The 13,782-nt window shown below is 41.2% G+C and overlaps 1 protein-coding gene across 3 annotated transcripts in view; it reads left to right on the top strand.

Moving 5' to 3' along the window:
* Positions 1-270: 270 nt before the first annotated feature.
* The window catches only part of LOC128119183 (zinc finger protein 431-like), a 52,634-nt gene continuing 39,122 nt past the window's right edge, over positions 271-13,782 (top strand). For all 3 annotated transcript variants that reach the window (XR_008221488.1, XM_052752433.1, XM_052752431.1), the window contains exon 1: positions 271-404. Coding sequence is in view for 2 of the 3 variants with exons in the window: in XM_052752433.1 (XP_052608393.1) it covers positions 330-404 (75 nt within the window). In the remaining variant the exon portion in view is untranslated. The remainder of the gene's footprint in view (positions 405-13,782) is intronic.

Below are 13,782 nucleotides of genomic sequence, written 5' to 3'. Positions count from 1 at the left end.
TTTGTACACTTCCTTTTAAAATTGACCCCACTGGTTTATAGTAACAAGAGACTTGCTGTTGAATTTGGCACAAATCTGTGTCCAATCTGGGATAGGTCTCTGCTTCAGGTGGAAGCCAGGGCTGGAAAACACTGTGCTGTGTCTCTTCAGCTCACCTAGTCCTGTCACTCAGTCCACACTAACTAATCAGGCCCTCCAGTGGACCCTCCAGTCAGATGGGAGGGTTCTTCCGGGTGCCAGGCTTTTGGCTCAGCTGCTCTGCTGAGGAAGTCGGAAGTTGGATTGTGTACTGCGCCGTGGGCTCCACTGCAGGGAGCTTTGGGGAGAGCATGGGCGAGCTCTGCGGCCGAACCGTGGTGAGCGAAGGGCTGCTGTCCCCAGGCGGGGAGGAGTGGCCGGCCATGGTGAGCAAGGGGTCGCTGTCCGCAGACTAAAAGGAGTGGCGGGCTGATCTGCGGGAGCCGGTGTGATGGGTCCTATCCCGCTCCGTGGGAGCCAGCGGCCAGATGCAGAGCTCAGCGTATTTCTGCCTGGACCTGCGTGGTCTTGCATGGTCCTGCTTGTCCAGTGTGGTCCCTGCAACTCCCTGGGCTGGGGCAGCAGCCTCGGAATAACTTCACTCCACTGGCTGTGTCTGTGCAGAGCACTGGGAGCTGGACTGTGCTTTGAAGTGTCCTTGTTGACGTCACTGTGAAATGCTGATTCCTGTAGTGCTTGTATTGTCCCGATGGAAGGCAGATTTGCCAAACTCAGAAAGCCCTGGTCTCTCTAGTATCTTCCAGAAGTTCTGCACTTTTAACATTGAACATTTAGGTGTAGGATCCGTCTAGAGTTAATTTTGTGGAGCTTGTAAACAGTATTTCCTATGTAAGTAGCACTCCACTGCTAAACTGTGATGTAGTGGTATAAGAATTTACTAATTCTTAGGAGACATTAAGTCACACAACATAGAATTTAGCTAAGGAAGGGCTGCCTTCCAAATAACCCAAAGACAAGTGGTATGTTAACCATGCCTGTTAGAGATTAGTATGATAAAATGTAAATGTTTGTTCACCAGGACTAACCAGCCATTAAGCTACATTCCCATAACAAAGGAGACAACCCTGATTTATAACCAGCCTAAATGCCCACCTCCCCATCACAGAACAGGCTTCTAACTTGCTGCTCAAGGAACCATTACAGGGTCACAACCAGCCTTAAGTCCTGGTGTGCCATGAAGGTATATTAATTCTAGAACAGCTGCATCTCCAGCCTTTTTGAAAAGTGGTTTTCAGTCAAGGTCTCCTATGTTGACTGAAGTGGACTTGAACCATGTCTGTAGCTCCAGATGGGCATTGCTCTTGCTATCCTCCTGACTAACCACCCTAAATCCTTGGATTACAGGTCTGTAGCACCACAGAGAAATTACCAGTTTGAGTCACATAGTAGACTGTCCATTGCAGTAACAAGAAAAGGATTTGTGTGTGGAGCTTGGCTTCTCCCTTCAGACCAGAAGAGGAGGAACAGTGTACTGTGCACACTGCAGGGGAAACAGACTAGACAACAGCTAGATCACAGACTGAAGTTTAAGGCAGTGAGCTGCAGGGGTCTCCACCATCAAGAAGGGGCATGGTGAGTGACTTTCTGTGCAGTTTCCTGCAATGAATTGATTCCTTCCATGTGAATGAACACAGACAGCAATGGTGGGTATACAATTTAGGGAGGGTAGCTACTGAGTATTCAGTTTCCAGTTAGGGAACTCTCCTATGCAGATATGTGCAATCCTGATTGCAGTTGAGTCAGCTCAGAAGTTTGAGACACAGGCCATTGGCTGTAACTCTAGGTCAGCTTACAGCACCCAGCAGCTAACATTTTACATGGACAAAGTCATACAATGTCTTATTAATTGCATTCTCTCTACCAGGGAAGTGCCTACTCTGTTTCAAAGCCAGTATAACCTAGTATTCTTTCAATTATTATTATTATTATTATTATTATTATTATTATTATTATTATTATTATATCACCTGACTGTACTTAATTTGTTTATTATGTATACAAATGTTCTGTCTGCATGTGTCCCTGCAGGCCAGAAGAGGGCACCAGATCTCATTACAGATAGTTGTAAGCTACCATGTGGTTGCTGGGAATTGAATTCAGGACCTCTGGAAGAGCAGCCAGTGCTCTTAACCTCTGAGCCATCTCTCCAGCCCCTCTTCCAATTATTTTTATCATTTTTTAAAAGTCAATTATTGGTATCATTTTAAAATTTCATTTTCTTTAAATGAATTACTGCTTTAATCTTTGTTTCTGTTCTCCAGTGTTTCTAGGTCATTGATAGTTTCATTCCCTTTTCTCAAGTGCTGTTGATTATTTATTTCTATTTAGAGCAATGTCTCCTATAGTCCAGGCTTGCTTCATGCTATGTAATTGAGAATTGCTTTGAACACCCAATCCTGCCTCTGCTACCCAGTGCTGGGAAGTCAGTCAGTCAGTCAGTCAGTCAGTCAGTCAGTCAGTCAATCAGTCATTCCTGCATCTCCTTCTGGGCTGGGCCTTGACTAGTCAGTGAGAAGGAATAGAGACCAGTGAATGAGTGTCCTCCAATATCTGGCTTTTATTAGGAACTTAAAATGCTGCAGGACCTGTCTGAGAACTGAGTTCATTGACCAGCTGTAAAGCAGGTGTAGTCACAGCACAGAGAAGGATGGGCAGGGAGGAGGGTGAAACCTTGCCTGCTTTGTCAGTAGTTGACATTAGCAGTGAGTGGTGAGGTAATCAGTTTTAGATGATTGACACATGTCCTGACTGGCCATTTCTTGGGTCCACAGACCAGGCAATCAAGAATCTGAATACAGAACTGGAGTTCTTGTGAAACAAAATTACAGTAGTTACACTAGTTCAAGCAAATAGAAGATCTGGGTAAAATAGTGTGGCCCTGCCTAACATGACTGTATTTTCGAGTTTGAGATGTTAAGTCTGAGAGAAAAGGTATGAGTAGTACTTGGTATGCTCCAAATCTTGAGTCTCTGGAGCACATGGCCATAAAGCCTGTTTCAACTTCTTAACATAACTTTATGAATATAATTACATCATTTCCACCATATCTTTCCTGCCTCCAAGCCCTCCCATAGACTCTTTATTATTTTCTAATTTATGGCCTCTTTTTGCTTAAGCAACAGCAACTATTTGAATTTGAGCTGTGTTTGGCTGCAGGACTTCCCAACTATGAAGCAATGGGTTGGCTGCACTGGACATTGAGTGTGTAATGGAATGTGCACACAAAGGACCCTGTGCCTTGGAAGAGGAACAGGAAGTGCCCTAGGAGATTGGAAGATTCTACTAAAATACTAATTTCTCAGACTAGAGCCCTGTATCATAGGGTGGAAGGGCAGAGCTGGGAAGGCCTATGCTGTTTGAGTATTTTGATTTCTGCTCACCCAGCAGGGTAACTGCTACTGTCCTGAGGCCCAGCTGGGTGGCCCTAGCTAATGAGGGACCCTTGGAAGGCTTAACAATCAAGAGTCCCTGTGGGAGGTAACTTGCAGATTCTTTCTAAGGTTCTATTCTAATGCAACTGTAAGGAGCTGTGAGGGAGACCACAAGCCATGCCATAGTGAGTGTGGGGTCACTGTCTTCACTGTCACAGAGCAGGAGGAACAGTTCTGCTGAGCTGTCAGAGCTGCTGGGACTGAATTGGACCATAATCCAGACTGGTTCTGTTAGTCCTTGTGGTGACCTGGGTAGTGGCCCTTGGACCCTGACCCTCCTTGAGTGTGGATTCCCTGGGGTTAGGGAGGCTCTTCAGACCTGGCTTTGGGAGCTGTGGTGCTTATAATATCAGGCCTTGCTTCTGGTGTGTGGTGGGAAGACAGATTGGAAAACTGAAGGTCTGGTTTCTAGAAGTTCTAAATGTTGCATTCCCCGTTCAGTTTTGTGTGATAAATTTTACAAATAGCTTAGAAACTGGTAGAAATGAGGTGATGGGGATCATTCTTCAGCAATACTTGATCAGAGAAATTCAATTCCAGAGGACAAAAGGAGTTTCTGAGCTGCAAAAGTTTTTCAGGCGTGCATGGGGTTGCATTGATGGAGAGGGCAGATTCCACATTTTGTGCCTGAATGTGTGTGGCAGGAAGCAGACTTTAAATTATTCTTGTTTATTGTTTTGTGTGTGGGGGCATCAGTGGGGTTGGGCTTGCCTCCTTGAGTGTGGATTCCCTGGGGTTAGGGAGGCTCTTCAGACCTGGCTTTGGGAGCTGTGGGCACAGTGGGCAACAGAGCCATAGTCCACCTTTCTGATGACTTCCATTTCCAGAGAGAGGTCTAGAGCATGGGGCTGTTTGGAAGAGAGATCAGTAGCTGGAAAGTCAGAAATATAACAGTTTAGGGATCCCTTTGAGTCATCTGTGTGAATTTTGAAGTCTGTGTTATTTAATTTCTATACATCTACAATCATAAATAACATTGGCCAAGTTCACAATTTCCCTGGCTGAGTTTCCTTAGGTCTTTTGATGAAAGCTTGACTATATTTTTTTGCTTTTGTTCTTGGCTTTTTCTTTCCATCCTTTTATTTTTTTTTTTATTTTTTTTTTTGGTTTTTCAAGATAGAATTTCCTGTGTAGTTTTGGTGCCTGTCCTGCTGGATCTCTCTCTGTAGACCAGGCTGGCCTTGAACTCACATAGATCCACCTGCCTCCCGAGTGCTGGATTAAAGGCGTGTGCCACCACCACCCCGCTCCATCCCCTCATTCTTTCACAAATATTGTACATATTCCCAATTGTTGTAACATTGTGGTAAGTACAGAAGTCACATTGTATCAATGTGTGTACTATTTCTTCATAATCCTATTGAGAATTCTTAGTTTTTCCACATGGAATGTAGCTTTAGAATCAGGTTTCCTGTTAATTTTTTTTTTTGCAATTTTCCTTGGATTGTATTGAATTTATGCTACAAATTGAACATATACAAAATCTTTTTTTGTAGTATGTCATGTTAATGATGTTGTTTACAGAAATATAAAAGGGTAAAAGATATTATTCTACATAATCATTCGTTTAGCAAACTACAGTAAGTGTGTGAATCTGAAACTGATGTGAAATAATGTACAACACCATAGAAAGAAGACTGCAGTATAGAGTTCATTGACACAGAATATATTATTATGTTCACGTAAAAGATATCCCACTAAGTATGATTTAATTGAGAAACCAAAAAGAGTGAAAATAAAACATGCTCCAGAATTGAACAATGAATCTGAATGTGACATGGGATTATGTAATAAACTTTTGTGATTGTTGGTTGGGATTTTCCACAATATTAACTAAAAGCAGTTAAAGTCATGTTGCGCTGTTATAGTTGATATAAAATTGTACACATTTAGTGCATGTATTATGATGCATTTGGCCATATTACCTACACCCTAGCAACCTCATTACCACAAACAGCAGAGTAAACCATGTTCTCCAGACAGTCTTTTTCTATCCATGTGTGTCTACAGTAAACAGAGTTCTCATAAAATGACAGAATTGCTACGGACCCAGCAATCTTCTCAGTGTAATCTTCCCTGCACTTGAAATTAGTATTAAGAAGTATCAGAACTCTAGCTGGGCGGTGGTGGTGCACGCCTTTAATCCCAGCACTTGGGAGGCAGAGGCAGGTGGATCTCTGTGAGTTCGAGGCCAGCCTGGTCTACAAAGCGAGTTCCAGGAAAGGCTCAAAGCTACACAGAGAAACCCTGTCTCGAAAAACCAAAAAAAAAAAAGAAGTATCAGAACTCTCATACTCATGACAATTATATTCATGGTGGCCTAAGTAGGAAAGTAACATAAGTGTTCCCTTGTTGAGGACAAGTTGGGTGCCTCATATAGTGTTAAATGAATGAAGACATTCACAATGGTTAAAGGACCCTCACGCTTAGTGCTGTGTCTGTCATGACTCAGCATGTGATTTCAGCTTAGGCTTTGTCAACCCACTTCTTTTTTCCTTCTGATTTTAATCTCTAAAGTACTGTCATTTGTTAGATGGATATGAAAGCTTCATCCATCTTGTCTACCCTACAGGTAGCAATAGAAAAAGAAGGGCAGAAAGAATACAGAATCTAGCTGAAGCAATCGTCTTCAAAGGGTTTTTTCTGACAGGTCTTTCATACAAGTCTTTCTTTTGTTTTTTTAGAGTTACTCCAACATGTTTTATATTATTTGAGCCTATTGTGAAGGGTGTTGTTTATCTGATTTCTTTTTCTGTTTGTGATTTGTATATAGGAGGGCTACTTTTTTTTTTTTAAGTTAATTTTGTATCCAGCCACTTTGCTGAAAATGTTTATCAGGTGTACGAGTTTAGTAGTGAATTTTTAGGGTCATGTATGTACTATCATATCATCTGCAAATAATGATACTTTGACTTCTTCCTTTCCAAATTATATCCCCTTGATCTCCTTCAGTTGTCTTTTTGCTCTAGTGAGAACTTCAAGTAGTATATTTAGTAGATATGGAGAGTGGACTGCCTTGTCTGTTCCTGATTTTAGTGGAATTGGTTTGAGTTCCTCTCCATTTAATTTGATGTTGGCTAAAGGCTTGTTGTACATTTCCTTTATTATATTTATGTATGTTCCTTGTATCCCTAGTCTTTCCAAAACTTTAATCATGAAGGAGTGTTGCATTTCATCAAAGGCTCTTTCAGTGTCTAATGAGATGATCCTGTGCTTTTCTTCTTTCAGTTTACTTATATGGTGGATTACATTTACTGATTTTCATATGTTGAACCATCTCTGTATCCTTGGGATGAAGCCTGCTTGATCACTGCGGATGATCTTTTTGATATGTTCTTGTATTCTGTTTGCAAGTATTTTATTGAGTATTTTTGCATCAATGTTCATGAAGGAAAATGGTATGTAATTCTCTTTCTTTGTTGAATCTTTATGTGGTTTGGATAGCTGGGTAACTGTGGCTTTATAAAATGAATTTGGTAATGTTCCTTCTGTTTCTAGTTTGTGGAATAATTTGAGGAGTATTGGCATTAATGCTTTGAAAGTCTGGTGGAATTCTTTACTAAAACCTTCTGGTCCTGGCCTTTTTAGTTGGGAGACTTGTCAAGAGTGCTTCTTTTTCACTAGGTGTTATATGTTTATTTAAATTTTTTATCTGATCTTTATTGAACTTTTGTAAGTGGTTTTTATCAGGAAAAGTATTCATTTCTTTTAGATTTACCAGTTTGGCAGAGTACAGATTATTAAAGCATCTCCCTATGAGTCTCTGAATTTCCTCTTTGTCTGTTGTTATGTACCCATTTTCATTTCTGATTTAATTAATTTGGATATTTCCTCTTTGTCTCTTAGTTTGGATAAGGGTTTGTCTATCTTGTTGATTTTCTCAAAGAACCAACTCTGTGTTTCATTGATTCTTTGCAGTGTTCTCTTTGTTTCTATTTTATTGATTTTAGCCCTTGGTTGGATAGTTTCTTGCTGTCTACTCCTTTCTGTTATGCTTACTTTGTAGTGGGAAATTTAGTAGAGCCGTTGTACCTGGTGGAAACTCTAGAGTGATGGCTTACTGAGGCTTTGAAGTAATGTTTTGTAAATAATCAGTGATTGTTATCTGAGGTTTATGGAGTTGTTTTTCCTGTCGGAGCTTCAGAGCCTTTGCATGACTTCAGTCACAAAACATTTTGGCAAACCAAGAATTCTTTTTATGGCTGAGAATTACTTGGGTAATGTGTTTCTTCAGACAGTTCCTAGATCAGATTGAAGGTTCTGGTATGTGGAAATTGACTTGCTAAAAATACCTTTTGTGTCTTACTTGGAGTTCAGTCCACTGAGTCTGACCTCCCTGCACCTTTAAGGCTTCATTACATCCTTAAGTATCTCTCTTTCTTCAGTTGTCCTGTATGAAATGTATGAAATGTTTGCCAACATTACTTCTTTTTGTTGTAGAGCTTTCAGGTGTGCTGTTAAGTTGCTAGTATGAAATCTCTATTATTTTCTTTAATGTAGGCAATTAGTGATTTGAACTTTCTTCTTAGCACCACTTTCATTGTGTCCCCAAAATTTGGGTAACTGTTATTGATTATGTTCCTATGCTGGCATCTAGGCATCTGGGTTTGGGTTGATTATAAGTTTAGGTGCTGAATTCTGCATTTGTCTTGGTTGGGTGGGAGTTTTGTTCCTAGATTTCTGTTTTCTTTCTGGATTTTCAGAGAGTGTGTATGCTGAGTGTTACCCCTTTTACCAGCCTGCTTGGCTGGTGTGTTCATGGGAATGCTTGCTGCTCTTGGAGGCCAGAGGGAGAACATCTTAGGGATCCACAGGAGGCATGGACAGGGGAGGGGAGGCTGCCTTTAATGTTCTATTTCTGTGCTAGGGGCAACTGTGAAAATTGTGTCTGGGGTAACAGTGTGGTAGATCTTCAGACAACCTACCTGGTCTTTTGACAGGCATGGCTTGTGGCTGAGCAGGGGATGTCTTTCTGAGTTGGGTGGTGGGACACAGAGATGAGGCAAGTGGAAATGGTGTCAGGGATCCAAAGGATATGTGGATGGGGGAGATAAGGAACCTCTGGCATTCTCTTCCAGTGCTGAGGGCAACTGTGAGAATTGGGTCTATGGTAACAAACAGTGGGGTAGGTCTTTGGGCAGCCTGCCTAGTCTTCTGGCAGATATGATCTGTGTTTGTTTGACCAAGCTGGGGGCTGGAGCACAGAGATGGGGCAGAAAGAAAAGGGCAGGTAGGGATGGTCTGTGAGATCTATAGGAGGCTTGGACAAGGGAGAGGGGAAGCTGCAGCTGGTGTGTTGCAGCACTAGGGGCAACCCTGAATACTGGGTCTTTGTAACAGAGTGGCAAATGCCCATGGGCAGCCTACCTGGTCCTGTATCCAACATCTTATTACTGAAGCATCAGGTTCACAGGAATCATTTATACTTCTTTCTTTCTTTAAGTTTTTGTTGTTAATCTTTCAGTTTATTGGATAAAAAGTACTATGTGGGCTGGGCAGGTCATTCATCAAGAACCTGAGTTCAGATACCAACCCCCAAGTTGGGAGGCTCATAATCACCTACTACTCCAGATTCAGGGGATTTGACACCCTCTTCTCTGATGTGTCACTTATATATACGTGGAAGACCTTCTCACACACAAAAAACATACACATAAAGATGGGGATAAACTTGTTTTGAAAAGTGCTTATGACTTATAAAGCAATTAGAGTAAAACAACGTGCTTTAGATGTATAATACAAACCATATACAGTTTCTTTAAAAATCTGTTATCTTGCATTTGCTTTCAAAAGTTTGCATTTCCTCACTCTGGTGTACATAAATCTTCAGTCATAGGAAACAAAATAGTTCCTATGTGATCCTAACAGACACAAGGGAATGAGATATTTTAGTAGTCAAAACTATTTTCTACCATGTTGTTGAAACATCAGAAGGCTTTAATCAAAGCTCTCCCATTATGCTGAAATGGCCCTCCTTGCCAGACCCATATTCTGTTATTGGCAAAGGAAAAAACTGGAGTGCATTGAGTGAATGCTGGCCAGTGATGATTTTGATTTCAATTTTGGTTAGAATCTTGTATTTCTTGCTTAAGGACTGTGTTAAATTTGTAGGTCTATCTTTGTGTCTGCTTTTATCAGTGGTACCATCTATATTGTGTAAGTTTGTTAATTATAGTCTAATTAATTATATTGTTGTTTCTCTGGAAAATGATGGACCTTTGGGAGTATTTGTATTCAGAAAATTTACTATATTATGTTATGAGTTCCTTGAGTTTTTGTTGGTTTGGGGGCTTTCTATGGAGAAGCAGTTTTAGTTTTTTCTTCTTGATGCTGTAGGCTCTTCTCTCCTCAATTCTTGGCACATCTATTTTTCCAGGTGTTGCAATCATCAAAGTTTGGGTTTTTGCTACTTCAAATAATGATATGGTTAACATATTGATTTTGAGTTTTTAAAAACTGTCTCATATATTATTGTTATGTGTCCTAATTAGTTTCAGTTGTCAACATTGCAGGTTCTGTAGTCATCTGAGTGAGCCTCACTTGAGCGTGTGCCCCCGTCAAAATGATTGGTTGCTATGTCTGTTGATTGTGTTGATTGATGATTGATATGGGAAGGCTCTTCCACTGAGGGTAGCAATATCATTAAGCAAGTGGGCCTATGCTGGATAAGAGAGCTAGCTGAGGATGGGACACTGACCAAGGCAGAGAGAAAGCCAGGAAACAATGTTTGCCAGTGGTTTCCCCCTTCACTTTCTAGCTTGATTTTCTATTCTAATCTCCCACAATGGAGTATGATCTGGCAGAATCAGCCAAATAAACCTGTTCATTATGTGAGATACTTTTGGTTAGAGGATTTAATCACAGAAACAGAGAAGCAAGTTGGAAAAAAAGATGGCACAACAAAAGTGGTTATGTTGCTGGGCAGAACCTGGAATGTTGTCTTTTGGAGGAATGTGGAGATACCAGGACTTTAGATGGCAAAAGCCATAGAAAGTTGTGCATAGAGTTTAATTGACTGTTCTTGTAGGACCAGGGGGATGGGAATGTTGAGAGTAATATAAACAGAGGAGCTCAAGGTTATAGAATTTTAGTGGGAAATAGAGTCCATGAAAAATTAAGCTGGAGGTTGTTGTGTGATATTTTGGCCAATTTTTTTTCTTATTCTGCCAATGCTCTGAGAAATTGAGTAAGGCAGAATTAAAAAATAATGGGCTGTTTCTTAAATGGAATATAAAATCTGTTGGGTAACCACCAATGATGACTTTCAGGACTGCAGTGAACAAAAGCAACAACTGGAGCAGAAATAAATGAACAATCTGTGGGTTGTAGAGAAAACACTAAAACATCTTTAGGTAGTTTCAAATGGCAGTCAAGTGCTGAAACAGAGGCAGGAATTTCCAAGGCAGTTATCACCATTAAGTAGAAGGCCCTTAGTCTACAGTGGAAGCCTAGCAAGGTGCCCTGAGGATAACACTCCATCCTGTTAAGCCTTCAATTAATGGAAAGGGTAGGCAAAGTGATTCCCAGTCCCAGGAAGCAATTTCAAACAGAGCCTGATGCAACTGTGGTCCTAGTATGGTAGGGTCCATTCTAATATAGAAGCCAAACTTGGCAGGATCACTCATGTTGTGCTGGTTCTAGAAACAAGAAAGGTGCAAAATTTCAGGTCATGGATTCTTAGTCTGTGGTTTTAGTTCAGCACTGTTACAGGCATCTGTGTTTTTGGCAAAGTCAGAGCCCCAATGAGGAGACTGTGAGAGTCAATTACATGAAGCTGTGAAGATGAAGCCTGGGTTGCATTTTGAGACCACAAGATGTTGAGATTCTTAAGCTATGATTCATCTGCCACAGAGAGCTGCATATATGGAGTGGAGGTAACCAAAGAGAGATGTGTGAGAAGTTGCTGAGATAGGGTTATCTAACCCTTCAAACTGACATCCCCTATGTCTGCCACAGAGGTACAGGATTTTGTGTTTACCCTGCTGGGTTTCAGTTTTGCCTTGGTCCAATCTTCCTATGTCCCCATTCCTATATTTTGGATTGGGAACAGGTATTCTGTACCATTGTATGTTGGAAACTTGTTTTCTGATTTTACAAGATTTCACAGTTGCCTTGAGTATCAGAAGAGACTTTGGACATTTGAACAGTGTTGGGACTATTGTAGATTAGGGGGATCTTTGAAGTTAGATTAAATGCATTTTTATCATGGGATGATCATGATCTTATAGTGACTTGGGTCAGAACGTAGGTGATTGAATAAAAGTTCCCAGATAGGATGTTATATTTGAACACTTGTCTTTCCTTGTTGGCTTTCTTTTAGGCACTTATGGAACCTTCAGTAGGAAGAGCCTTTCTGGATGAAATTCCTCACTGGGGATGGGATTTGCTTGTCTATAGCCTCACCCTATTTTCTGTTCTTTATGTCTGGTGTGTTGTGATTGAAACTGATGAGCCATCTTCCTTGTCTTGCTTCACGACTTTACTACCATTATAGACTATCCCTAAATCACAGAAGATACTGTAGAAGCAATTGCTATTCAATGCCAAAACATTTTGCTGGGCTGATATTTTTGTTTAATTTTTTTGTTTTTGTTTTTGAAGACAAGGTTTCCCTGTGTAGTCCTGGCTTCCCTGAAAGTAGCTCTGTAAACCAGGCTGGCCTCAAACTCAGAGATCCATCTTTCCTGGTCTCCTGAGTGCTGGGATTAAGGTGGGCCAACATGCTGTCTTTTTTGTTTTTATATCATTGGCAGATGGGCCTTGAATGTAGGTTTTTGTACATGCCAAGCATATGCTGCTGTGCTGAGCTTCACCTACATCTTGAATTGTGAAATTTGCAGAGGGTCTCATTCTGCTTCTCTGGGTGGCATGAATTCATGACATCAATGCTGCCTGAGCCTGCTGAGTCATTGGATTACAGATTGTGACATTCTTCCTGCCTATTGTGTTTGTTTTGTAATTTTTTATAAGTTAATTTATTTTACATCCTGTCTACAGTTTCCCTTCCCTTTTCTCCCCCCAGTCCCTTTCCCCCACCCCTCTCTGTTCCCACCCCAAATCCACTCCTCTGTTCTTGTTTAGGAAAGGGAAGGTCTCCCGTGAATATCAATAAGACATGACATATAAAGTTACAGTAAGACTAAGCACTTCTCCATGTGTAAGACTGCACAGGTGACCCAGTATGAGGATTAGGGTCCCAAAAGCCAGTAAAAGAGTTGGAGACAGCCCATGTTCCTACTGTTAAGAGTCCCAGAAGAGGACCAAGCTACACAACTATAACACATATGCATAGTGCTCGGTCAGTCCCATGCAGGCTCCCTGATTCTTGATTTAGTCTTTGTGAGCCCCAGTGAGCCCAGGTTAGTTGATTCTATGAGTTTTCTTGTGGTGTCCTTGACTCCTCTGGCTTCTATAATTCTTTCTCCCCCTCTCCTGCAGGATTCCCAGAGCTCTTCCTATTGTTTGGCTGTGAGTCTGCATTTGTTTCCATCAGTTACTGGATGAAGCCTTTCTGATAACAATTGGGCTGAGCACTATTCTATGAGTATAGCAGAATATTTTTAGGCCTCATTACGTTTACATTTTTCCCCCTCCATTTGTGTGTGGTTCTATCCTAGGTCTCTGAGTCATCCAGCCTGTTGGTCCTTGCTATGGGCTGCAGGAAAATATTATAAGAACTCAGCTGGTTATGGCAAAGCCACTACCTGAAAGGATCAAGGAATTCCTTCAGAGGAAGCCAAATTCCAAGGAGCTTTTTATGCTTTGGCTTGTTATATATCAGCTGTCTTCTGTTATGAAAGTCACGTGTGCCTTCATAGTTTTCCCAATTGATTTTTCCCTAAGAATTGCTAACAGTGTGGACTGATCACTCTTTGGACATATACATTCAAGGTATTTGGAGAACAGCCTCAGGAAAGGCTTCCTTCCCCCAGCCCATCCGTTTCTCCCATTTCAGCACTGGAATCAGATATCTCCCTTAGCCACTTTCAAGGACTAACAGAAATAACATTCCAGACCACCACATGCTAGTCTCCTGATTTAAGGAGACACTGCCTAGGTCAGGTGGACCTTAAGTTATAACTTTACACAATTTAGCTCAGACCCTCCTTTCTTACAGCCTTGCTAACTCTATAGACCCCTAACTTCTTACCTAACCACTTCTTGAAATATAGACCGAGCACATAGACCCCCTTTTTCATATACTAACTGGTCATTAGCACTCAGTTGATCTCTTTTACTACCATTTTGGATTGTAAAGAAAGCCTGATGGTCACTGCCTGAGGGAAATTCTTACCTACCTTTATGACCCCAT

Source organism: Peromyscus californicus, unplaced genomic scaffold (genome assembly GCF_007827085.1).
Source record: "Peromyscus californicus insignis strain IS unplaced genomic scaffold, ASM782708v3 Scaffold_23__1_contigs__length_62951481, whole genome shotgun sequence".
Lineage (NCBI taxonomy): Eukaryota > Metazoa > Chordata > Mammalia > Rodentia > Cricetidae > Peromyscus > Peromyscus californicus.
Note: the sequence above shows the minus strand (reverse complement) of the source record. Positions and strands in the feature narration are given on the sequence as shown.